At 40.8% G+C, this 26538-nt stretch overlaps 1 protein-coding gene across 2 annotated transcripts in view; it reads right to left on the bottom strand.

Moving 5' to 3' along the window:
• LNPEP (leucyl and cystinyl aminopeptidase) overlaps nt 1-26176 on the bottom strand; it is a 65345-nt gene extending 39169 nt beyond the window's left edge. The window contains exons 1-2 of one of the 2 annotated variants that reach the window (XM_035564204.1): nt 25957-26137; nt 3028-3137 (exon numbers count right to left, since the gene is read on the bottom strand). Coding sequence is in view for 1 of the 2 variants with exons in the window: in XM_035564203.1 (XP_035420096.1) it covers nt 25957-25975 (19 nt within the window). In the remaining variant the exon portion in view is untranslated. Of the gene's footprint in view, nt 1-3027; nt 3138-25956 lie in introns of both variants that reach the window. The other variant, XM_035564203.1, reaches the window with a different exon arrangement.
• Nucleotides 26177-26538: the final 362 nt, after the last annotated feature.

Here is a 26538-nt window from a genome sequence, read left to right as displayed (position 1 = left end):
CTTGTTTTCATTAAACCTTGCCAAGTTTTTCTGCCTTTTGGTTCAGTATCTTGCTCCCTTCTGGGCTTCAAGATGCTTCCATTGCGCATACTCAGTCACATCTTGCACCATAGTTTGGGATCACCACATTTCATTCCCAGTTCACTAATGTCACTGCCCTGGCTACATATCTCCTACCCCAAATAACTCTACTTGTATTCAACTAAATTAGGTACACTGAAATGTTTTTTATGTTGCAGGGTAAAGAACGGGCAGCCAACACAGTTCTTAAGGTGCTTCTAAATATGCTAGTTACTAAGTCGTTGTTAGAGGAGAATATTTGCCAAGGTGCTGGCTGCTATACAAATAAAATATCCATTTTACATTTTTTAAACTACTGTTTTTAATAAGCACCCAAAATAAAGATGCATCTCCCAAGGCAATATAAATATTATAGTTAAAATTGATGACTTTATTCTACCAGCATCAGGTACCTTCATCCTTCACGTGCAGTTATATTTTGATCAAACTTCTGCACATCTGTAACTGTTTATGTAAGAAGTTACCTTTCAGTTAGCCCACTCAGTGAAAAGTAGAAAAACACTGTTAAGAAGAACTGTATACAGGTTATTGGACGTGGAGACAGAAGTTGCAACCTTAGAAACTAGGAGTTTTGTTTTTTTTTTTTTTTTTTTTTTTTCCTCATACTGTATTTCATCCAGAGCACTGTAAACAACACAGAAAGGTTGTTGATAGGTTTTGTTGTTGATAGCTTTTTTCTCTGGACACCACAGAGCTGTCTGGAGAACAAAACAACTCAAATGGAAAAGCTATCTATACGGAAGAGATTTCTCAACCAAAGAGTGCAAGAAATCCCATTACCAACTTTTTAGGCTCTTGCAAATTAGTTAATTAGAATAGTGCCTCCTCACAGCTTCAAAAGGAGTAGGCAAAACTTTTGTCAAACTGCATGGCTTTGGATACGAAGCTAAGCTCTTTCAGACATGAGGGTCTATTGTTAGCCAAACAATAATCATATCACATCTCAATACTGTACATCATTTTCAGAATGAGAAAGAAAGTTTTCTTTCAATCTAGAACCTATGGAAAAGGTTTTAGAAGGCTTTTACTAATTTCTGGCAAGAATGTACTTACTGCCAATCTATATATAGAGGGATATCAGTGCACCTATAATAAAGATATATATATAGCTAAGGTCCCCTTCGACATTTGAGGTTAATCACAGAACCACAGAATGGTTTGGGTTAGAAGAGACCTTAAAGATCACCTGGTGCTAACCCCCCTGCCATGGGCAGGGACACCTCCCACCAGACCAGGTTTCCCAAAGCCCCATCCAGCCTGGCCTTGAACACCTCCAGGGATGGGGCATCCACAGCTTCTCTGGGCAGCCTGTGCCACTGCCTCACCCTTGTCATGAAAAATTCCTTCCTTATATCCAATTCAAATCTACCCTCTTTCAGTTTAAAGCTATTACCCCTTGTCCTGTCACTACAGACCCTGGTAAAAAGTCACTCTCCATCTTTCTCATAAGACCCCCCTTCTGGCACTGGAAGGCCGCTATAAGGTCTCACCGGAGCTCTCTCTTCTCCAGGCTGAAAAACCCCAGATCCCTCAGCCTGTCTTCATAGGAGAGTTGTTTCAGCCCTCTAATAATTTTTATGAATCTTGATACTTTCCTGCCAGTTCTTTCAGATTAAACTGACAGGGTATTCAGACAGCTTCAGAAATGGACTCTAAAGGCTTAAAAAAGTGTGTGTGTGAATGGGGCAAAAATCGTACCCATACAAATCAGTAAGAGGAAGGAAGGTGCATTGGTGAATTGATCAAGCAACACGGAAATGGATGAAAGCAAGTCATTTGCTGGCATTATGATCTACCTGCTCACCCCTTGTCCCAGCATAAATGTACTTTTGTGACCATGAATAGGATCATAAGGGCACAGGACAATTGAGGTTGGAAGTGATTTCAAAAGATCACCTTCTCCAACCTCTAGGTAAAAGCAGCCTCTAAAAGGGCTTGTGGACAGAAACTTCTCATTATAGTGCTCGTGTTCAAGCAAGCCTTTAGGGTGTGATTTCAGTTCAGTGGTCCAACACTATTGTTTCGGAGCTGGAGCATGTTTACTCACAAGCTTGACCAGCAGGGCAAGGGAAGTGATTCCCCCCGGCTCTGCTCTGCTCTCGTGAGACCCCACCTAGAGTGCTGTGTTCAGCTCTGGGGCCCCCAGCACAGGAAGGACATGGACCTGTTGGAATGAATCAAAAGGAGGGCCAGAAGGATGCTCAGAGTGCTGGAGCACCTCTTCTGTGAGGACAGGCTGAGGGAGTTGGGGCTCTTCAGCCTGGAGAAGAGAAGGCTCCATGGAGACCTCATTGAGGCCTTCCAGTACCTAAAGGGGGTCTACAGGAAGGATAGGGAGAAACAAACTCAGCGAGTGTAGTGACAGGAGAATGGGTAACAGTTTTGAAGAGGATGGGTTTAGATGAGATATTAGGAAGCAATTCTTCACTCTGAGGGTGGCAAGGCACTGGCACAGATTGCCCGGAGAAGCTGTGGATGCCCCATCCCTGGAAATGTTCAAGGCCAGGCTGGATGGGGCTTTGAGCAACCTGGTCTGGTGGGAGGTGTCCCTGCCCATGGCAGGGGGTTGGAACTGGGTGGTCTTTAAGCTCCCTTCCAACCCAAACCATTCAGTGATTCTGTATCACAATTGGAGGCCCCGCAGAGCACAGAGGACAGAAAGCTAAGTTACCAATGAAAACATACAGACAAACTAGTGAAAGAAAAAAAAAAGTGGAAAGAAAGTATTGTGCAACGGAAGATCTTTTACAATTCTACGCAAGAAGGGCTTTTCTAGCAGTTCCTTGTTGCTCTTCAAATCCATTGGCTAGCTTCAATCCCCTTTGAAAGGAGACTGAAGGATAACCAAATTCCTTCAAGTCCCAACCCGACCCCACCCCAGAACTGCTCACAGAAGACATCCAAATTTACATCTGCTATACAGGAAAGGCAGGTATTAAGACTCACATCTTAACCACTTGCAAAGGCAGCAGCCAGTCAGTACACAGCTCCAACCCCAGCCATGGCAAGTGCTGCAGCTGCATGGCCAGCAAAAGAGGTAGAAGACAGGGGAGGCACTGCAGAAGGAAGGAGGAGACAGATAAAGAACATAAATCTGGCAGAAAGTAGGTTTCATCAGCTCCGCTGCTCATAGAACAGTTTGCTTTTTGAAGAAATTATTCTCTAGTTAAGTTTCTTCTAAGGCCAATTACCTTAATTTTCAAACCTGCATGCAAGCACTAGTAACTCATCAGGTCAAAATAATTTTCTGATCAGATTTTTCATATAATAAGAAAAACTAAAACAAAATCTAGTTTCAAGACAATTCATAGTTTTAACACCTAAGAATAGTTTCTAGGGAAACAACAGTTAAAACCAATTTCTGTGGATTTTTTTGGCAAACACTAGAAGCAACCAAGGCCTCAGTTGTTCTGCCGTGCTGCAAAATGTCACACTAAATTACCAGTTTGATCTCAGGCTATGAGATCAGAACTGCAATGAAGATCAATGGCTTCACCAGACTTCTATTCTCCACTTAAAGGCACACAGACAAAATATCAGAAGGTTAACTGTTACTAATGCTGACTTACGTGTTCACAGAAGCATTGAAGTCCGGCTACTTTTTCAAAGAGGAACCATGGCAAATATGTTTAAATCATTAATGCTCAGATAAACTGTAGAGTGTTTGCTTCCTGATGGTTCACGGGGATTTATAAGACAAGAGTGTGAGTCATCCATCACGGGGATTGAACTGTTATGACCTTTCCATTTAAACCCATGAGCTACTACAGTGAGCTAAAAGGCCCACAAGAAGGACAAAAAAGGTACTCTTGAACTGCAACAAGCCATAAGGAGTATGCAGCAGCCCAAAGAACAATATTGCAACCATCACATTTCACTGCTGTCTTACACACAAACACAAGTATAGTCAAGGGGCAAACGTAAATTCAGTGACTCATGTTGATTAATTCAGTTTCTAATTACAATGCAGAAAAAAAAGAATAATTGCAAGACTGGGGAAGTTTAACCTACACAGGAGCAGCATGGTTCCAGTGAACCACTGCCCTACCAGTTGTAGGTACACCAGATGCACTGTGCTCACACTAATTCACAGCTAAGGAAACATGGACCCAAGTTGCTGAAATGCACTACAAAAGTTCTGTCATCCCAGCATGGTGACTAAAAATCTAAACCCTTACTACACATAATTTCGGTCTTAGAGTGAACAAGGAGGTTAAAGAAAAGTCATGGGGCTGGGCCTAATGTTGCTCCCTAGTTAGCACTAATGAAATGACACTCGACCTGGTTTCTTAAGGCTCTCCTTGCCGCAACTAAAAACTAAAACACACCGAAGTAAAAAGGAGTTTACATGATTTTTCCAGAAATTCATTATATGTAGTGTTTTTTAATATCTTCCTCAATGTGATCTGTATCATATATAGGAGAAAAAAAATGGGAATACTCGTGGTTTAGAAGCAATCCAGAGAGCAGATGCGAGGTTAAAACTTAAATGTGATAGACTAATCCAGGAAAGCAATCCTATTATACTTCAAGATGAAAGAAAACAGACATTTTCTCAAAACAGCTGTTTATGAAAAGGTTTTTTCAGTCCTGGAACAAAGGTGCCTGAAAAACTGTTGTGACAGATCTCCACACTGCAATATTCAGAGGACCATAACAAGCCCAGTCTGTTCTTTTCTTTAAAGAGAGGAGAATGCTTACAAATGAAAGTCACACACAGTTACAACACGACAGGCCAATAATAAAATAAGCTTGCTGTATCTACTACATAATGCATAATTTACTATATAAATGTGATCAGTGTAGTCATATCTAGGTGTTAAAAAGTGGCATGACTTAAAGACACAAAGCATCACGACCTCTCATTTTCCAGACTGAAGGGTTGGAAATGACCATAAGAGGCAAGAGGCATTTGGACAACGCCATTAATAATATGCTTTAACTTTTGGTTAGCCCTGAAGTGGTCAGGCAGTTGGACTTGATGACCTGTGTAGGTCCCTTGCAAGTATTCTGTTTTATAAGTGCTGCTTGAATCAAGCAACCTCTGGAAATACGTGTAATTAATCAGAACAAACTACACTGAAGAAGGTCCCTTATCTTGCTTCTCAGACAATGTATAAAAGCTTCAGACAACAACATGTAACAAATCTTATTATGAGTGATGGTGATATATATTATCAGGTCTGGTGTCTGATTTGAAACTGAAAACTCACTCTAATTTTTTACATAAATTTAATTGGTCTATTCCCCAGATTTATTCCCTTTTAAAATGTACGTAGAAAATGCTGTGACATTTGTTCTTTTTTCAGCCTTCCATATCCCAGTTAAGAGGTTAAAATATTAAAAATAAATCCAATCAATCCCGCTGGTACAGTTAGTCAGACCACCATCACTTTTTGAGACTGTAAGTTCATCACAATATCATCTTCAATTAATGGGCAGGTGTAATGCAGTATTTTTACTAAAAGAAATAATTACAGTAGCACCTATCATTTTGCAGCAACTGAGCCCTTATCACAGAGATACGCACAGGAAACTGTCCATTACCCCAGAACAACCAGGAAGCCAAAAAGCAACTGGAGAGCATGTTGTCACAGACCAGCAGACGTAGTAAAACTCACGGCCAGACCAAAAGGTTCTCTCTATAAAGCATGCCTACTAAGCTGGAGTAAAATTTGATTCCCACTGCAGGTAAAACCACTTCAATGCATTTTAAGTAATAGGAGAGAGGTACAGAGTTAGTGTTGTGTAGGAACAGAAATTTACTAATCTGCCAGTGTGTCTGAAAAGGGCCCATCAGGGAACACAGAAAAACTGAACAAATGACTTGTTTTGCTACCTGAGGCTGAAAGTGAGGCACTTTGTATGGAAGGAAGAGCACACCATCCTCAGATAAGCAGACACTACCAAAGCCACGCGTGTTCCAGGGAAATGTCCAGTGACTCAGGAAAACTGGATGGATAAATTTATAAGTTTGGCATATTATGCATTTAATAGCCAATGTCTTTCCCTTGCCTTGATATGTTTTGACAGCGAAAACAGGAGTACCTGCTCTTTCAGCTGTGCCAGTACCAAGAAAACTCAAGAAATGTACAACAGGGAACTAGTTAGTCTATTATTGATTAAAACAACATAACCCACACAAACTCAGTCACCCCCCAAGATTCAATGGAAGCAGAGAAGAGCACAGCCATTCTAACAGCTTGAACATTGCAACTCAAATTATGTACTAAGAGATAGCTGCACTAAAGTACAGTCCCCAAACAAGCAACTCACTGATATTATGTCAAATAACTCTGTACAATGAACGATTTCAGGAAGAGCTAATGATGTTTATCAATGGGGATACATTTACCCAGGTCCACAGTACTTTTTACATACCTAATTTTTACATCCATCTTTTACACTGCTGAACTTTTCTTTAGCAGCATCAGTTGCTCACCAAACAGCAAATCCCACAAACAAACCACATCAGTTTTCTCTCCAGGAAAGACATGGCATTTCTTAAGACCGTACAACAGGGCACAAAGTAACTTCAAGGTATTATTTTCCTTTTAAAGATCTGTTTTATATTTGTTGTTTATTTAATGGTCACGTTTGCTAGAATCAGTGGTGAAACACTTGCAAGGTATCAGCATAGATAGCAAGCAATGAACCTGCTACCATGGTGGTAAAGTGAGGCTGAGAAAAAGATGCCAGCCAGAACAAATACTGTTCCACACAGCAAAGGCTCCACCATTCCTTTGGCATTCAGAAAATTAGTTTTACACTCTTCAGCTTAGGCAAACAGCATAAAGGTACATGTATAGAGGACAAATATAATGCATATAAATATGTAATAATGTACACAAAGACTGTACAAATGTTACTGTTTCTGAAATGATTTAATCCCTCTCAGTAACTAACATCATGGCACAAGGAAGAGCCAATGAAGAAACTGCAGAAATAACAACGTATGAGAAGTCACTCCACTCATATCAAAAGCAGTATTTTCAGCATAAACTGAAATATAACTGAAATATAACTGTTCATGTAACTGTTGTCAACGAAAGAAAAAAAGCTTGAAAATTAGATATCAGAAGAATGTTTGCTGTAAAACCTAATTCACTAAGTAAAATATGAATATAAGTTTCATCTTATCGTATCTGAAAAACAAGTTTTGGAATCATTACACTATCAGAAAAACCCACGCTATTATAGACAAGATAAAGCCATACAATTTTCTGAGCTAGTGCCTTTAATATTCTCTGTGCAAACATCTATGTATACCTAGCACTACAAAACTTGTAAGTAATATTCATTTGTAAATAATGCATATTTGCTGCAGAATCTGTTCTTTAAGAAAAGGATAAACACATTACAGTACAGTATTCATCTGTACTTATGAGAAGCAAAAACAAAAATATACCTACTTTAGATTTACATAGTGAAATTTTTCCCACATCCTATGTGTGAAAGACTAAAAAAGAGGAAGTTGCGTTACATAGCTTGAAAACAGGACAGAGGAAAACAAGGTAGGGGAAAACAGCAGAAATGATACCCAGCAAGCTTTCAAGGATTATATGGATTTGTTGAAATTAAACCAATGTTTAAATTTGATTTCAATTTTAGAACAAATGTTCATTTTAAGTGTACAAACCATTAAGCATGTGATTAGAAAAAAATTATTCATAATGCATGGCAGGAGAAAAAAGGCTCAACTTGATTTTAGGAACAAAAATGTATTTTTTCACATTGAAGAGTTGTCTAAAATGTGACTCCAGACATTTGGAACACTGAGAATTTGGCAAAACTATTAAAAGGTTACGCACTGTCTCCTGAATTGCCTATCCCCAAACCTGCATTGACAACCTCAAATAAAAAGAGGACAAGGACAGGAAAATGTTCTGTTAATGTTTCACATATCTCTGAAATGTCCTGATTAAAATTTCAGGAACGCTACTCTAGAACAGCAACATAATATACTGTTTAAGGTTTTTGTTGACTCATTTTGGCATAGACCCATCTTTCACATTTACCTAATCAAAGCCATAAACCTTAGCTTACATTGAGTTACTTACTACATATATCATTGAATTGTAAAAATAAAACCTATATGGCCAGTTTTGCTCCTCTTAATGTTAGTTTACTAACAATACGGCTTAGTAGGAAATCAATCAGTCTCTAAAAACCTGAACTGCAAAGCATTAAATCTTTCATGGAAGAGAGGAACACTCACTCGTACACCCCATACTGGACTCCTTGTACATCTTCTTCCAAATCCTGATTTTATTATCAGCCAAAACTATTGTTGCAGTTATTGTTCCTGCCATAGGTGAGGGGAAGGAATGGAGATTGGCAGCCCAAAATACCATTCCAAAACATAGGTTCTACTTCACAGGTGCTAACACTGATATACAAAAGCACTTTGCAGAAAACTGAGATCCTACATACTGCACTGAAAATTCTATATAAATGCAAAAGGTGAGAAATATTTCAGAAAGTGCAATCATTTTCTCAGTGGAGACTGCTTTCTTCAGCCAATTAAAGAAAAATCACTAGTTCCAAACAATACTGATTAGAATTTTCATTACCGTAAACCAATGTTTGAGCTTAAGACAACAGGTACAACTTATCCAATATCTTTTCAACAGTTTAAAGCCATAAAATAGCCTCGGCTCACAGAGAAGCAGGGACTTAGCTGGTAAATCTCCAATTAAACATCGGAACTGGTAGCCTTTGAAAATGCACACTTAAAATTTCATACCTAATATTTTCAAAGAAAGCAGCTTGATTTTTGTTTTCAAAATATAATGACAAAATAAGGTCAACTCCCCTAGTTAATGCTACTTACGAACTGCATAATCAGGTAAGTTAGAAAGGAGTTTCACGAATCAAGCTGGGAAGGAAGTGTTTCAAACACTCCACCCCACTTCACCACTTCAGCAAATGAGATAAGACAAAAAAAGATCAAGAAACGAAAGTTAAAAACTTACTACTTTTACAGTATTTTATATCGATTGACTAATGAAAGAGAAATTAAGACTGTAAGAATAAAATCCTTAGAAGTGATGAATACTGAGGCAATGTTGCTGCTTCTAATTCCCCCTTCCCTTTTTATTTGGATATGCATTTGGGTGATACCTGTCTATTATGTCTTATTTGTATGCTGTATGTTAAGATCTTTTGCATAGGATTTGAATGCATGGGTGACATTATCTCAACCATTAAATGAGATCTGTTTCCCCCCCCCACCCCCCACAAAGCCATCAACGAATACAAGTATAAGTGATGATTTCCTGGCTGCATGGGACAATAACCACCCAGTTTACATGTACTTAAAGCTCCTCCCACCTACAGCCTTCTTTAGGCTCTCTGTTTGGATGCAGCATCAGAGTTGCCTTCTGTGTTGTCAATTTCAAAACCTGCTGATCAAATCAGAATTAACCTCAGTTTTGTAAGAAACCTGGAGCATAATGCTTTAGAAGTAGTTAATAGTCTCAGGAATTATGGACAAGAAAAGTCCCCTCGGCCATGTAGTAGGCTGTAGCAACAAACATGTTAGATAAACTGGCAGCACTTCTGGTAGCACTCCACATATCTCTAGCCTTAGGACTGGTTGCTTGCTTAGGTGAACCATTTTTACGTCATGATCTGAACAAAGAATTATACAAAAGACACAAGTCAATTAGTCAAAACCAAATGAACTTAGAATTAATCCATACTTTAAGTTTTAATTCTCCGTTGATGCTGCATCAGGGGCTGCGAAAGAAAAGCATGCTTTCTGAGCATGGAGCGCATCAATGAAGCGGAATACGGATTTTAGACAGCTAGCTAGTGCAAACAGTACAAATAAACAGACCCCGTCACTCTAATGCCTACAGCCAGGACAGGAGGATTGGAATGGAGCCTTTCAATCCACCCAAACACTGAGCACACAGTAACTTCATCACCTGTTGAGGCACTGAAAAGGAAACCACCTCTCTTACTTCTCAAGGTGAATTCCCAGCCATCCCTGCTGAATCTGAAGACTTGACAGGAGGAATTTAGCACTGCCCACAGCCAGTGGAGCTATGTAGTCCAGTCCTCTCCGTCACAGACAGCCAACTCAACTGATGGTAAATCCAGACTTTGCATGTAGTCCTATTCTCTACAAAATGTGCAGAAACCTGAAACCGAGCCTACATTTTCTTTACCTTACCATTAGCACCTTCTGGTCTATTTCACTGATTACTCACCACTTCAAGGTGAGTCTTATCAGACCTGATCAATTAGACTGCTAAACTTTCACAGCCTCTCTCAGTTTCTTTGCCTATGGCATACTGTGTTCCCAGCTATCAAAACCTGGTGGAACAGCACATAATGAACATCACTGTGTCTATTCCCTTTCCTGGATCACCACTTCCACCTCTTACCAGAAAGATATATTGACCTCTCACCACATCCCCCAAATCCTCCATCCTTCATCCTCCATCCTTCCCCAGCACCTGTGTCCAAGACGTCTCCGAGAGAGTTGTAAGCTCTGTGTTCCCCTCTTTGTTCCTCTTCTTCTTGAGGAAGCAGGTCTTGGGCTTCCTCTTACTGCTAACCCAGCAGAAGATGAATGATTGAAAATGTGATCCTTTTCATGGGTCATCCCTACTCCTCTGAGCACTGAAGTGGACAGATTCACTAGAAGCACCGTATGCCTATTTTCTGCAGCAGTAACCAGAGGAGTTAACTTGTGTTTCCGTATTTAAGAGCCTGGGTTGGTCAAGAACTCTGAACAAACTCTTGCCTTACTTTAGTTTCTAAGGAGAGATTCCCTTCACTTCTAAACCCTCCGCTTTCTAACTAACTTCAGCTCTGCCCCTCTGACACAGCATCTCAGCTTGCCTGCATAGAGGCTGAGGACTTGGTGCCCCTTCAGAAATAACCTGAGTGCTAAGTGAGTCCTTAGACTGCGTGTAGACTTTTAAAGACTTTTGTAGGTCTTAGATTCCATTGTTAGTAATATATTTCACACACACACACACGCAAACACCCATTGCAGAAATCTTTTTAATAGTTAAAATACTTCTAATTGCAAAGGTTTCAGCAAGTATAAAAACTGACGCTAATCACAAAAAAAATAGTTATTAAATTACTAAATACTGATCAGAATACTAATTACTACTAATAATAACTAAATACTAATCAGAAACTTTTCTTCCTTCTCCCAGTCACAAGAAGCAATACTTGTCCCTGTATACGGTACAGTATCCAAATACAACAACAGTTAACACAAGGCAGCGAGGCCCAGTTGAAAGGATACAACCCGAGAACTCTGATCGCCTGTCCAGATATGATGGTTTGGAACATAATTTCTTTCCTCTATCCCCCACTTTTGCCCTAACCCTCTCTTTTGAACCTATGGTATGGGTATGGTTGAGCCTCTGTTTGCACACTGAAGCTCTGCAACAATTACTGCCTGCTACTGTACTGGTTCTTACAAGTGCCTGACAACTGAGCTCTAGGTTTACCACAGCTGTCAAAAAATAGTACCTTAAATGCAATTCATCACAAGTTTCCCAGAGACACATTCAATTTCTTTGCACAATACCACGACACATAATAGTTATAGTCCTGGTCAATCAAACGTACCTACTCACGGTGGGAAGCAAAAATTCAGTAGCATTAACATGAGTAATGCATCTGTATTTACACAAGAAGCAAAACTTGACACTTTTTATTTAGACCAATTAAAAATTCTTCCTTGCTGCTGCCTTGTTTTGTGACCAATCAACACTGAGGTGCCTAAGGCAATGCCTGAAAATGCTGTACTGCCAAATGCATGTATCTGAATATTTAAGCAGTTAAGCAGGGAAAAGACATTATCAAGAAAGGAATGCTTTTTCAGGACAGCACTGGAAGAATATATGTAAACACTTCTCAGAGAAGCGCAGAGCAAATAAATGCCTCAAGGCTTTGGAGGAAGTAATAAAAAACCTTTAAGTGGAAAAAAGTACTTAAATATCAAAGATTAATTTTAAAAACTGCTCTGTTGTGTTTCTGTAATACCACCCAAAAGAAGCACTGCATGATTTCTAGATTTTGCCCATGGACAACTGATTTACAGCACAGCCAGTAAATAATCCCTGTTGCTATTTTCACGTGCAGTACACAGACACAGCTCCCTGGGACACAGGAAGTCACTTTTAGAAAGAGTAGGAAGGGACGGGCACAAGACTCTTGAAGTTCTCATGTACCCTGCATATACTGGGAAACCTACGAAAAATCCTAACCAAAACCTTGTGCTTCAGTGCACCAGACAAGCAGTAATATTTCTGGATCCCCCCCAGTCCACAGAGGAAACAGGGTGGTGGAAAAAATTCTATTTGTTCATAGTCTATATGTGAGTTCCTCATGTTATGAGATTTCTAGCTCTGAAGCTTGCATAGAAGTTCTATGCAGGGACATACAGCATGGATCCCACAGATGACCAATGTAAACTCTTAGATTCAAGACATTCAGATCTCTGTGTGCATACACTACCAGATTTACACACACAAGAAGTTAAAAAATCCCTTAGTTATGAAGTCTGCTCTTCAAAAGATACAACTATTCATTACTGGAGCAGCGAACAAGAAAAATTTTTTTTTCCCTCCTTTGGCTGCAAAGCTGTATTTTGTGGGAACAGTGCTTCATCACCACTTGAAGACTGCATTACATTATTTCTTCTAGTGGGTAAATATCCACTAGGTATTTAGAGTGAAACAATTTAACAAAGCAGTACTTTTAAAGGAGACAGATTTTTCATTTTACTCTTTAAACGTGAATCATAAATATCTAATTTTACATTACACACAGTAGAAGATTGTCATACAGTACTTTTATATATTAAAAGAAAATGAAATAGTATACATAGTATTACTCGATCACAATCTGGACATCATACTTGCCATTTATCATTCCAGTTTTGAAGAGAACTTACCCTTGTCAACAATGAATGAATTTCAGATTACTTATCACAAGCAAAAATAAAATAATCACATAAACTTGTAACACAGAGCTTCATCCATCTCTCTCAGGAAGTAAAATCTTTTCGGCCTGCTCTAAACCAAGTACTTCTTGGTTTATGATCATTACTTCTTGTCACATCAGTTTAGTTGCTCCTTCTAAAATGTAAAGTACCTCCTTGCACTGTTGTGCGTTGGGCTGTCTCCAACTAGTCTACAACAAAAAAGTCCATTATTTGTTTATTTAAAAAAGAGAGAAAAGCTCATTTCATCTTTTCAAAGTAGCGTGTTCAGCAAAGAAAGCTAATACCAACAAGCACGTTAGTCATGCTAAGATTCTGACTAGTTTTCCTTCCCAAGTCACCCTAACTGTTCCATGCATTTCAAATTCCTTCTGAGGAAAAAAATTATAATTTTATGCTATACAGAGCAATTATTTGCTGTTGCTAAAATATGAAAGCATGCAATGCCACTCACGTAATTTAAACGTCAACATCTCTTCAACATGAGGAAACATATTTATATCCTTCAGTCAGCTTAAAAACAAGGATACAAATAGCTGGTGGAACTTCAGGGAATCAGAAGTCCCACTTCAAATCATTTTGCCCTCCTTTAACCTACCATCTTGGAGACAGGACAACAGAACGACAAAGGGAACTCTCTCTAAGAAGAAAAAAAAAAAGACACCTGGAAAGAACCTTGCAAATGTAGAATCGACCGCTCCAAAAGTTACAGGTCATAACAGAGAATCTAGCCTGTCAAAAAATTGCAGTTCCCAGTTGATCATGCAGAAAAAAGCACCCAGAGGTCCCAAATGCACCCACATGCGACAAGGCCCCAGTTCCTATGGCACTTCCAGAGATGGCTTGAGTTCAGCTGAGGCACCCTTCTCCAGACGAGCAGGATCCAACAAACACACACACAACTCCTTGACAAAGGGCATGCAAAAGCCTGACGGCTATCCCAGCTCTGTGGCTTCCTTATGTAGATGCAGGCATACACCCTCATCTTCCATTTGTGGGAGGAACACCCTTAGCTGACAGTACCTCCAGAATGATGGGTTTTCCCCAGACAGACATGAACAAAATCAGAGCTGTGCACGAGTATGTGCTCATTAAAGGCTCGTGCCAACTTCTTCATTATAAATAGGACCAAGGCATGACTGTAAATATTTGCTTTGGATGGAAACATCTATGGAAACATTACAGGCCCTACTCTGAATTTTCAAGATCCGAGTTGTGTTCAGTCACTACACATAGAGGCAAGAGACAGGAATCGTTCAGAACTGGGCATTAGAGAGTGAGCTCAAACCGCTTCAAAAAAGCTTACGGATTTTACTCACAAACAAAAAGGGCTTACATGATTTTCCATACTCCCTCACAAGTACCTCAGCTGGTTCCACAGCAATTAATACCTATAATCGAGGGCTGTTGAACCAAAGCAAAATGACTGGTTCAGTTAAGGTACAAAGTTCATGTTCAAAAAACAAAGAAGATATTCAAGTACCTTCTGAAAACAGTGATACAACACAAACCCACAGGAATCCACTACCAGTAGAGCAGACTGGGCCCGCAAATGTCTTTCTTGGTCTGTACATATACAATAAAGTCTCTTGAAAGAAAGTTTCATATGACTGTCACCCAGTGCCAAGACAATTTGCTAAAAAGCCCTGAAAGTTTAAAAACCATAAACAACAATGGAAACTGAAACAACTTTGCTCTCTCTCTACCAAAATCCCAATGAAAATTATTCCACTTTTACCATTTGGGATTTGAAGTGTTTCTATTTGAAAGAAAGAAAAGAATTGCCAAGTTTTAGACCTTTCCAGAGCCATGTACAGACCTGGGTCCACTTCTGATGATCAGTAAGAGCTGTGCAGGTAAATTCCCACCTGTCTGTGAAATTTATGCACTACTTACTATGTTTCCTAGTGGCCTAATAGCAACACTCTGCAACAGCATGTGGGAAACTCAAGTTTCCTTCATGAGGCTTTCAGCATCAAAAAACAACAACACAAGTTACAGACAGTATAGCAGTAAGTCTGCAATCGAGAATGATTTCCCACCTCCACCCTCCCCAAGGATGTAACCATGAGAGCGCAGCACACACTTCCTTCCCCCAGCCTTACTGGCATTATCTAGCTTTAGACTTCATGCAAAACCTCCCACCATTATGGCTATTTCCCCCTTGACACTGTAAACAACTTGCAAAAGGACAGACTAGCACAGTCTCAGGGACAGCATTTCAACTGCATCAAACACAACTGATAGAGCCAGCTCTCACAGAAAATCCAATACAAAACAGGCATAAAAAATGCAGTAACTGTTTTTTCAGCATAACACAACGCAGTACATTAAAAAAAATACATAAATGAAGGAGCAGTGAGGAATGATGCAAGCACATACAGCAGCAACATGAAGCACTTTGGTGTTAAACCTGAGAATCATGCAAATATAACAAATGTCTTAATTCTTGAGAAAGAGAAAGGGGGGAGGGAGAGAACACAAACCAACGAGGTTGGAAGTGATGACATTACTATTCCTACCAGATCATATCTAAATTTCGTGACATTTGAAATCCTGTCTCAGATTTAACATGCCACTAATATAACCTTCATAAATAGCATTACAAGTTCTTAGTTTTCAGCAGGCATGGCTCAAAGGCAACTGGCAACGAATAGGGACAATCTAATAAAGAGCTACATGCGCACACTACAATGCTCATAATGTAATTTTCTCGTAAATATGCACAGCTTGCAAGACCCACAGAGGGAGGATTTAATCAATATCCAGAACATACTTTACTCTCTAAGATAGCTTTTACATATGTTACTATGCACCTACAGAGAGGCCACAAATTCAGAGCTCCATGTCAGTAAGTACATGGATGACTGCTATGGTGTATAAAGCGCATATACCTCCAAACAATCATTACTCTTAAACCGGAAAGGCAACTGCTGTTCAATGCAAAATTTTAACTATCTACAGTCCAAGGTTTCTGACTGCTCTGCTTTGAAGCAAGTTGCACCCTTTGAAATTGCGATGGCTTTGGCTATGATAGAATTAGTTTTCTTCGTGAGAGCTGTCATGGTGCTGCGCTTTGGATTTGAGGCCACAACAGTGCCGATAACACACTGAGGTTTAGCTGTTGCAGAGCAGTGCTCCCGCAGAGCCTGAGGTTCTCCAGCTCCTGATGCTGCCCTGCACTGGGAGCTGGGGGGGACACAGCCAAGACAGGCGGCCTAGACTGGCCAGAGGGATGTCCCATGCCATGTGGTGTCACGGTCAGCTATAACAGCTGGGGTAAAGCAGGAGGAAAGGGGGACATTTGGAGTGACGGCGTTTGTCTTCCCAACAAACCACTGGATGTGATGAGCCCTGCCTTGCTGGGAGTGGCTGACACCTGCCTGCCGATGGGAAGCAGAGAATGGGTTCCTTGTTCTGCTTTGCTTGTGTGTGTGGCTTTTGGCTTACCTAGTAAACTGTCCTTATCTTAACCTGCGAGGTTACTCACTGTAACTTACGGCCCTCTCCCCATCCCACTGCAGGCAGTAAGCAAGAGGCTGTGTGGGGCTCAGCTACCTGCCAGGGTTAAACCACAAGAAGAAGAAAGCTTAAGCAGAACTTTTATTTACTGGTACAAGCAGTGTATGGGGGCAAAAGCCCCACATTTCCATAGGAGGGAAGCCACGTATATTTCAGTTCAGAAATAAAAGATCTCATGCTTGCAGTTATTTTAGATGTGTTAAATCTTATTTTTAGAACCTTTTCATAAGAAAAACATTTCTGAAAAACAAAACCAAGTTAGGCTGCTCCAGGACTAGTGTCACCACTTTCTCTCTTGGTTTAATGAACTCAGAAGGAATAACCCAATAGAAGAAAACACAACCAAGAAATATTAGGAAATATGACGTATTCCTACAGAAATCCCTGTATCATACATGTGCCTTGCTGAACAGAAGCAATAGGTTGGCTAACAGCATGCCCTTACCTCCCATGATGTTACAACATCACATTTACACATTTTTAATAGACCAAAAACACACATCTTAACATATAAGCATATGTACTTTTATATAATCAACATAATCATTTAAGAAGAAAGAGAAACATCAAAGCCACTTGTGCTTTGAGCATAAAGCAGCATTTACTAGTCCTCTTAGTATTACTTAAGTACAGAAAACAGAACACATTGACACAGGCGGAATAAATTCTAAAAGCCTTACATAAATCACAATCTCACTGAAGTAAAGTAGGTGTTTTTCAGTTATAGCTAAGAGGTCTGCACCCTTCACTCACACTGATAAAGACATTTCCATTTGGCAGTCATAAAAAACAGGACAGGTTCTGTTGCTTTTTGAGGTGTTATTACTGAAGTGCAAACATACATGCTGACCCTCTGTACAATTTTACTGCAAGCTTTCACCAAAAGGCAGGCACTACAGGAAATCCATCCAAGACACAAAGTACTGGCAGTATCCTAGTGACAAACACCACTTTGCAAGAGACTGATTTCAGGAGACAAGCAAGTCTACAGGAGCAACCAAACTGGTAGAGGTTTACAGGAATCTGTGCAGTTAAGTATGTATCACTGCTTCTTTAATTGGGTCACAAGGGAAGGACAAACAAAAAATGCACAAAGCAGATGCTAGTTTGAAAAAAACACATAATTTTTTGTATGATCCTAACGAACTGTTTTTCCTGAATTGTAAAGGTGGATAAATGCCACTTTTCAAACCAAAATAAACATGGCAACCTAAGATCCAAGCCATACAAGGTCTCTCTCTATTCAACTTCCCTTCCTCCTGCCTGTAGTGGAAGGCCTACTTTTGCCTTTTTGTTTTGTAATTATTTTTATTCCACTTACAAATGTGAGATCAAATATTTCAGTAGCAAGCTCCTGCACGTAGCTTAGAGCAAAATTCCACCAACAAGGCTGTATGATGGAAATTAAAACAATACATGGTTATGTGTTTTCAAACCCTCTCTTATCTTAAATTGCCATAAGAAACAAGAGCCGAGAGTGTAATCTCATTTAAGCCTCTGTTTATTTGTCTTGGGTGCTTCTGAAAGACTTCCTTAAAGCCTTTTCCTGATTTTTAAGGAAAGCACAAACACATTTTCTTTGGCAAGACCTCAGGCTGAAGAACCATGTGAATCAATTACATTTCAACATCTAGCAATAAAGTTTTAAGTAGATTGGCACATAATTATTGACATGTCATTTCAAATCACTACCATTTTTGCTGTCAATAAAAATAAAATGTTTCAGAAGATAAAAAAGAGAGTGACTATCACTTACTGAATCCTTTAGCTATTCAACTGGCAAAAATCTAAGTACATAACTTTCCCTGGGGGTATGTAGAGATTTCTGGAGAATTAAAAGCTACCCAATTCAAACTTCGTCCAGATTTTGACATCCAACGTAGGCATATCATGTCCATTCACACTTTGCCAAATGTTGTCAGTTTTCAATCTGCAGGACTTCAGCTTCCACAGCGAAAAGTAAGGGGGAGGCGGAGGGAAGGGAAGAGCAGAAGGTTGTTTTAAGTGACACTACTCTTTAGCTGCTGGGAGAGGAAACCTTACACGAGCCCCAGCAGCGCTAAGGCAGCACTCTATCCTCAGTCACTGATTAGGCAAAATGCAAGGACATAAGGGAAAGAGGGCACTGAAAATTAATGTTATTAGACAGCCTTGTAGTTTCCTGTTTCCAATCTGATCAAGGGTATGTTTTGCAATTAAAATGATAGAAAATCTTTGACCACAGGGATCTAATGAAAAGGCATCCAGCCTTGGGGACTCACTGGAAGCTGTCTTAAATTTCTTGAGCTTCTAAAGCTCCCACATTCGGGGCTGTAGACTATCTTCTTGACTACATACAGCCACGGCTGATGAATGCCAGGCTGTTCACAGCTAAGTTCGAAAAGATTTCTCAGCCACTTATCAGTTGTTCTGTAGAAATAAAATAGAGAACTCTGCAGCTAGTGGATTGTTAGACATATTATAAGACTGCATACAACCCAGTGCTTGCCTAGTTGACTTTGTTTGTTTGTTTTCTTAAGCAATAAATTCCAACTATCAAAGCCTCTCATCTTGAGCACGTTCTAAAACAAACAAGAAAACCCATCAACAACAAACGAGAAAGCCTGATGTGCCTTTTGGATTGCTATTCTTACTTGATACACATTTGATAACTCCTACGATACACTGCATAAAAACGCCTGTAAGTCAGAAGCAAATGAGTATCTGTCAGACTTACTTTACGACAAGACAAAGCACTCCAACCGAGAAAAAAGGCAGTATGCCTGCATGGTAGCTCAAGAAATACGGAGCTTCTTTCTTGCAAGAAATACAAGAGCTGTCACATACTCACTGTCAGCTTGAAATCAGCTTCATTACAGCCACCGCCTCTACGGGGAAGGAGACAGCCCAAATATCAGACACTTTTCAGAAGGTACCCGGGGGATCATCTCTTTCACTCTGTGTCACCACAGAAAAAGCAGGTGGTAGAGCTGCTGACTGCGCAAAGTGCCAGACCGATCTGTGCATCAGATAAACATGCCCTGCAGGGTTTGTGGAAGGTTTCTGCAGAAATACCAGCAGGGTCACTCTAGAGCCAGCCCTGCGAGAGCTCCAATCAACAATCCATGCCCACCCGCAGGTATTTCAGTCTTGTGAGTACTCTGGGTTGCTCTGACCAGAAACGTAGGTTACCCTGGCTTCATCATATTACTAGATTTATACATATTTCAAAACACAAACTGCTGCCAATAAAAGGAAGAAAATAACAAGGTGAGAGGAAGAGATACAACGGGGGGAGAGGGACACAACTCAGTTCCTCTCTAGACAAAGCATATAAATAAAAAAAGGTGGTTAGAAATAAGAACTTTTGTAAATCGTAGACCTGTCAATGACACATCCCCTTAAACTAATGCTTCAATTCTGCTCCACAAGTGTTTTTTTCCCTTCATTCATCTTAATCCCACAACCACTACTTCTGCAGATGAAAAGTAATTCCCTGCATTCATATACTGCCCATTAATAGCTGTCACTGCTTTACATACATAAAGGAGGAAAAAAAGATATCACAAGGAACGTAAAGGATATTGACATTTAGTGTAGCCTCTTCTATTCTAGGCACCATCCCTCCAGCTCAGCAGCAGCCTGAACTTTTGCCAAATCAATCAACAGAGTTGCCAACAAGTCAGTTGCTGTGATGGAGCCTGCTAGCTCAGAGTACATAATGCAGAACACAAACAGCGCTCCCACCACTGCAATGCAGACCACCATCATAGTAGCATCACAGCATCATAACCACGAAAAACAGACGTGAAAGAAAATTTAAACTGTTTCCTTGAATTGTTTTTATTTTTTTTTCCCAAAGTTTTAAACAACGCTTTAAACAATATTATTTAGCTCTTATCTTCCTCTCATTTACATTTTATTTGCTGCAGTGGATATTTTGTGATGGTCTCTTTAATCACTTTCCAGTTGTTTGTAAAATAGCACTTTACTCATGCACATCTTCATACTTAAGAGTATGGCATACTTGTGCCAAGACCTCATTAATATGCCTGTCAGCGACAAGTTTGGATAGTAAAACTGACAGCTCATACAGCCTGCATTCACAGTTCCATTTTCTGAAAAAAAAAAAAAAAAAAAAACCTACTCTGTCTTTTTCTTTTACCTGCAGAAGCTTCAGCTTAGAAGTAATGAGGGTTTTAAAGTATTCTGAAGCTTTTTGGGCTCCCACAAATACAAGCCTGGCTGTTCCAGAAAGATTGGTTTACGTGCATGAAAAACAGTCACAAATGACTATCGATGTATTAACAATTCATTATTACAGCAGAAGAAATTGTTTTCAAGTGTCAGATTTTATACAAAAGGAAGGCTTAAAACTACAGCAGTGCTTGGCCCCGGAGCAGTAAGCAAATGAGGCACATTCTTAGCTTTAACCACAAGTGGTTCCCCTTAAAAGTCACGGACACTGTGACACGGACGTACGGTTAGACAAGAACTTGAGTGCTTGCAGAATCGATTCCTTCCTTGTCAAAGAGTGATTACAGACCAAAAACAGCTCTCTGCACTCAGCCAGGCTCAACAAGGAGGACTAAAACAGGATCTTCCAAACAGTGAAACTTCATGAGGAAAGAAAAACTTAAAAAAGACTAAAACACTATTTCCACAGTAACAAGAAAACACCAAAACATCTCATATTTCTGTGGGACTAGGACTCCTGTCTCTAGTTGTAGTGAAGACCAGGGCAGCTGTACATTACCCCAAACAAACCAACCAAAGAACTGGGCACTGAGATATTGTTTGAGCCTCTTTCACGAGACAATGCTCACCATGGGCTTAAACATCATCTGTGCCTCAAGGAGGCAAGCAAGCACATCCTACGACCCTGAAATCCCTACCTCTGTGATCAGCTCAATGAGTTTTCTAGGGCTCTTCCCTCTCTCCACATTCCCTTCAAGAGCCTCCATCTGTTCGCTTCCTTTCTTCCTGGCTACAGGGTACAAAATATTTTTGTGGTTCTTATAATTTAAGTTCAACATACCTCCACTATTTAAAGCAGTACCAAAAATAGTGAAAATGCAGCTATTAGCATGTACTTATGACTCTAAAATATTTAGATACATAAACACCAGCTCATAAAGATGCCTGGTGTGTTTTAAAAGTTCACTGGATCTCATTTTAAGGTACTGCTGGGCACAAGTCCAACAGTACCTGCAAACAAATTTGTCTCATAGCCAAAGAATTAGTATTGCTTTCGCTCAAAGAAAACCTAGTATTTTTGTTCTTCTACATGATCTCTGCTATTGTACATCATGAACAAAAACGTACTTCACTGTCCAGCGAAGTTGGAAATTCACTGGACTTTATTTAAATCACTGTGTGAGGGAGGACAAGGAAAGCTTAAGCTGAATTCATCACTGAAAAAAAAAAAAAGAGATGTGCACTAAACAGAAGTAATTCTGGCTTCTTCAGTAGGTAATTATCATACACATTGGATATGAAAAAATATTCGCATTAGCTGTTTGTTTAGTTGATCAACAGGCTTTTATTCTAGCTTTTATTAGTTTTCAACGTTTTCTATAGCTGTCATTATAGGGCTTTATCTCATACACGTGCCTGTGGCCTCATAAGTATCAAACGGCTGCAGGACTATGCGTGCACCATGTTGCCAGAAAAAGAGTCCTGGAATACTTTTCCAGACAACCGACAGCTCAACAAAAGCTTTCAACATTTTTGACTCGTTAGATATCTTGCAAGTGGAATACCATCTCCTCAGCAGAAATGTACTAACAGGCAACCCATGCTGAACATTCATGCTCTGAACTTCAGATGTAGTTTTAGCAGGGCAAGACATTTTCAGTCTCTTTCCAACTCAGTGTTTGCTCTTGCCAAGAGAGAACACTTTAGACAGATTTCTAAGTTCTTTCAACTATATTCTTCTCTTCGTATGTTCATCTACTCCCTTCCTTATTCTGATCATCAAATTACTCTTCTTTCTACAACAGACGCTCGAGTACTCTGTCCCAGTTATGTTGCTAACACAATGCATCCAGATCCAAGCTTGCAGAGTAAAGTACTAGCAGAACAGGGCACATAATTCTTTGTCTGTGTATATACAGTAATGCAGCAAAGAGAGGGATGACCTCTCGCAGCTACACAGACTGTATCTGAATTACTTCATTTATTTCTAAGCATTCGCTGCTAGACAGAGACCTCATAGGAGTGCAGTAAAAGCAAACAAATACCCAGCTCATTGAGAAAAGGGGTTCTAGGTTAGCTTAGCTGACACAGGAACACAAGCTACAGATGTTAAAACATGGCTTTGTGGAAAGACACCATCTAGCAACATGGATTTGAACAATTTAAGATGCATTTAGAAACATATAAATGGAAGCAGAAAATTGTTGTTGGTAATATTTGATTAGAGCAAAATGCTGGGATATGTAAAACAAGGGAGAAATAAGACACTTAGCACAGACATCTTAGACTTTTTATCTATCATCCTGCTAAAACAGATTGTTCAGTCTTGCTTTAATCTGTACTATTAGATCCTAAACAAACGGGAAGCCTTCTGGTCCATGACACAACACCATACAATAATGGACAGTTAAGGGTAAGCATTACCCTTAGGCTTATCACTTGGGCTTATCCCAATACTTAGACTACACACGCAGAGCATGCTCCCGCAATCTCCTGTATGTTTCTCCTAGCACTAGTGACACAATGAAAGAAAACGTTTCAGCATTGGCAGGAACAAGCTGAAATAAATTTCGCAAATTATTTTCTTCCACAAATTATTTCACTACCTTGCTTGGCTTATTTTTTTTTCCTTCTGCAAAAGGATTCTGCACTTATTCCCATGATAACCTTTTTATTTTGTTCATCAGTTTAGCTATGTAATGACCTTTCATTTAAAGCTTCCATTTGCTGTGAAAAAGATTAAAATGATTCAAAAAAGTTAATGAAAGTGATTGTTGTTTGCATTTCAGCATATTATCACAAATTACTCTTTGTGTACTTCCTTGATTTTGTACATCACCTATCTTAAGTATAGAAACACTGCAACAGCATGTTTCCCATTTTCCTTGTATATCAAATGGGAAAAAAAAATTAGAGCTTAAGGTATTAAACAGGAAATGGTGAAATAGTTTTTCAGAAATATATACAATCTGAAAGTAAAAACAGAAGACTTGCAAAATATTTTGCAATATTGTCCAAAAGAGACATGCCCCAAATTACATAACATATCCCTGTTAGTCAGAATTTCATCTGTTATCACTGGAAACATTTCACTTTTTTTTTTCCTGAAACAGTTTAGGTAACAAATTACTAGTCAGAATTAATGAATTCTGTTCACTACTTTGCAGTTCCCATTTTAGAGGGATTTGAGATCACACAACATAAAACAAAATCATATGCAACAAAAATGAAGTCTTGCATCCACTTCTAATTACACTAACTACTCACATTTCTGAAGAAGTCTCAAATTAAGAATGGTTACCCAAAATAGAAGAATTTGGCTTAAAAATAAAATGCTATTAGTAGCATAAATGTTCCTGAAACATTCACTAATTCAGCTATTCCAGGCCCTAAGAATAGATCTGCGATGAGGTGTTCATCCGGAGCTACAGACCTCAAACATACCTCCACCTACACTCCTGGGAAGGAGGGAAAGGGTAGCAGAGATCTCTCCAGCCAGGACTGGACCTAGGCTTCTAGTGAAGAGGTGGGACAACGTGATGTCAAAGAAGAAAAGGAGGGAGACTAAATGCTATTGTAATTTCCACAAGTGGGACTAAATGCTATTAATTTCTGCAACGGAAACTAAACTGCTCCCTGAAAACCTTAAGATTCAACCTGTTCCCTCTGTTTTACAAGGGTAAGAACCCCAGAGAGCTCAAGAGCTACAAACATAACATTTTCAGCTTCCTGTGATAGTCATCTTTCCTTTTGAGTTTACACAGCACTTCACACAGGAAGTCAACGTATAGATTGACAGAGAACTCATTACTACCGTGTAAGACCAAACCAAAAACCTTTCAGTTACTGTGCAACACAGTTTGCTTGTAAGATTTGATGCCTACAAACCTGCCTTCCAGACCACCAGCACAGAAATAAATACTCCATTCAAAAACTAATACTGTAAGCCTCCTCTTCACTTCAGATTTCAGCAGTTGCTGTTGAGCACCAAACACACAAAAAGATCATCAAAATAACAAGCAACATCTCTGCTCTAATCTTTGCACATTCTCTTTAGTCTCCCTTCCATCAGAGGCAGCTTTCTGGAGGAAACGTATTGACTAATGCCAGCCAGCTCCAGGCTTTCTTCCCAACAGTCTCACCACCACCTCTGGGCCACAGCTTTCACTTCAGGGAACGAAGTCAGGAAGCTCTGTGCACGACCGACCAGTTACTTCTCAGTAGCAGCAGAAAGCACCCTCAAGCTGAGTGCTCAGGCCACAACACCACTTCCATTTCCACAGATGAAGAGCAGACCTTTTTGGTGTTTTGTTGCACAATGCAGGAACAGGGTTATGACAAACAGATCTTAAAGTGACAGCAACATGGTGGCTGCCTCTCTTAAGAGGAGGGAAAAAGACTTCGCGAGATGACTCCCTCTCAAACTGCATTAAAGATGAAGTCTCTTCACCGTGAGTACAGAAGCGTAGATTACAACTCTGTGACTGCAATCAGTTGAAAGATCTAAAGCCACGATTAAGTAGAAAAACAAAATACCAACTGCTTGTACAAACTGCAATAACAACACAGCAAAACATCCCCTCCGCAGAAGTGTCGTTAAAAAAAAAAAAAGAAGAAAGAAAAAGAGTCAATATCGGTAGTTAAGCCAACAACCCCAGAGTTCTGGCTGCTAACCTTCTGATTTCAAACTATGAGGTGTCCAAGTTGTAGTTTTAGTGTATTTGAGAAGGGGGAAGCATAAAGTAATAACGACACATTTCTCAAGTAACACAGAAAAGTTACTTTTTCGCTGCATGTTTTCTTTCTTTCCCTGAATCTATTATAAGTTCTGTCCGGTCACTGAGGAATTAAAATGCACTGCAGCAAACTCTGCCTCACGCTGGAGGTAGGGCCAGCCGGCATGCCCGCAGTGTGCCAGCCCAAGCCGTGCAGCAGCAGCAGCCCAGGACGGATGTTTGGTGTGTGCCCAGCGCCGTGCCCCGGCTCCATGTTTGGCTGCTGCCTCGGCTCCGACCGAGCGCGATCCGGTCTCGCTCCGGGCCGAGGGCGCCGGGGCTGCACCAGGAAAGCTGCGACCACGGCGGGGACCGGCGGGCATGGAGCAGGAGGAGGAGGAGGAGGAGGCGACTCCTTAACCCTGGCAACACCAAGACCCGAGGACACGTCCCAAGCCGCGGGCAGGGGGCCGCCGTACTCACCGCTGGGGAACGGCTCCATCTTCCTGCCGGGCTCCTCCCGCAGCCCCGACGGCGAAGCCCTGGCAAGACGAGCGGAGAAGGAGGAGGAGAACGAGGGAGGAGGAAGAGGAGGCGCAGCCGCCGCTCTTCAGCCGTCCTCCCCCCGCCGCCGCATGCTCGCTCCCCGGGCGCTGCCCTGCCGCGGATCGGGCCGGGCCGGCTGCAGTCCCCGCCCGGCGCCGCCCCTCCGCCGGCCGCGGGCGAGGCAGGCCCAGGCCGCGGCCCCCCGCCGAGCGGCTCCCCCGGGGCCCCGCCGCGCGGCTCCCCCGGGGCCCCGCCGCCTCCTGCCGGCTGGGCGGCCTTTGGAGGCCGGGGCTGCGGGGCGCAGGCCGTGGGGAGGCCTTAGGGGCGCGGCGCCTGCCCGCCCCCAGCCCCTGTTCTCGGCGTAAAGTGCCATTTTGTGGGCTTCAAGGCGGGGAATTTCGGCCGGTGGCTCAGGCGAGATGGCTCAGAATTTAAAGGCCCCGTGTTTGTTCTGCCAAAAAAAAAAAAGACGAAAAGTCTGGCCCTATGTTTCTTCCTCAGCTTTCCGACAGGGCTTGA

This window comes from Cygnus atratus, chromosome Z, assembly GCF_013377495.2.
Source record: "Cygnus atratus isolate AKBS03 ecotype Queensland, Australia chromosome Z, CAtr_DNAZoo_HiC_assembly, whole genome shotgun sequence".
NCBI classification, from domain to species: domain Eukaryota; kingdom Metazoa; phylum Chordata; class Aves; order Anseriformes; family Anatidae; genus Cygnus; species Cygnus atratus.
Note: the sequence above shows the minus strand (reverse complement) of the source record. Positions and strands in the feature narration are given on the sequence as shown.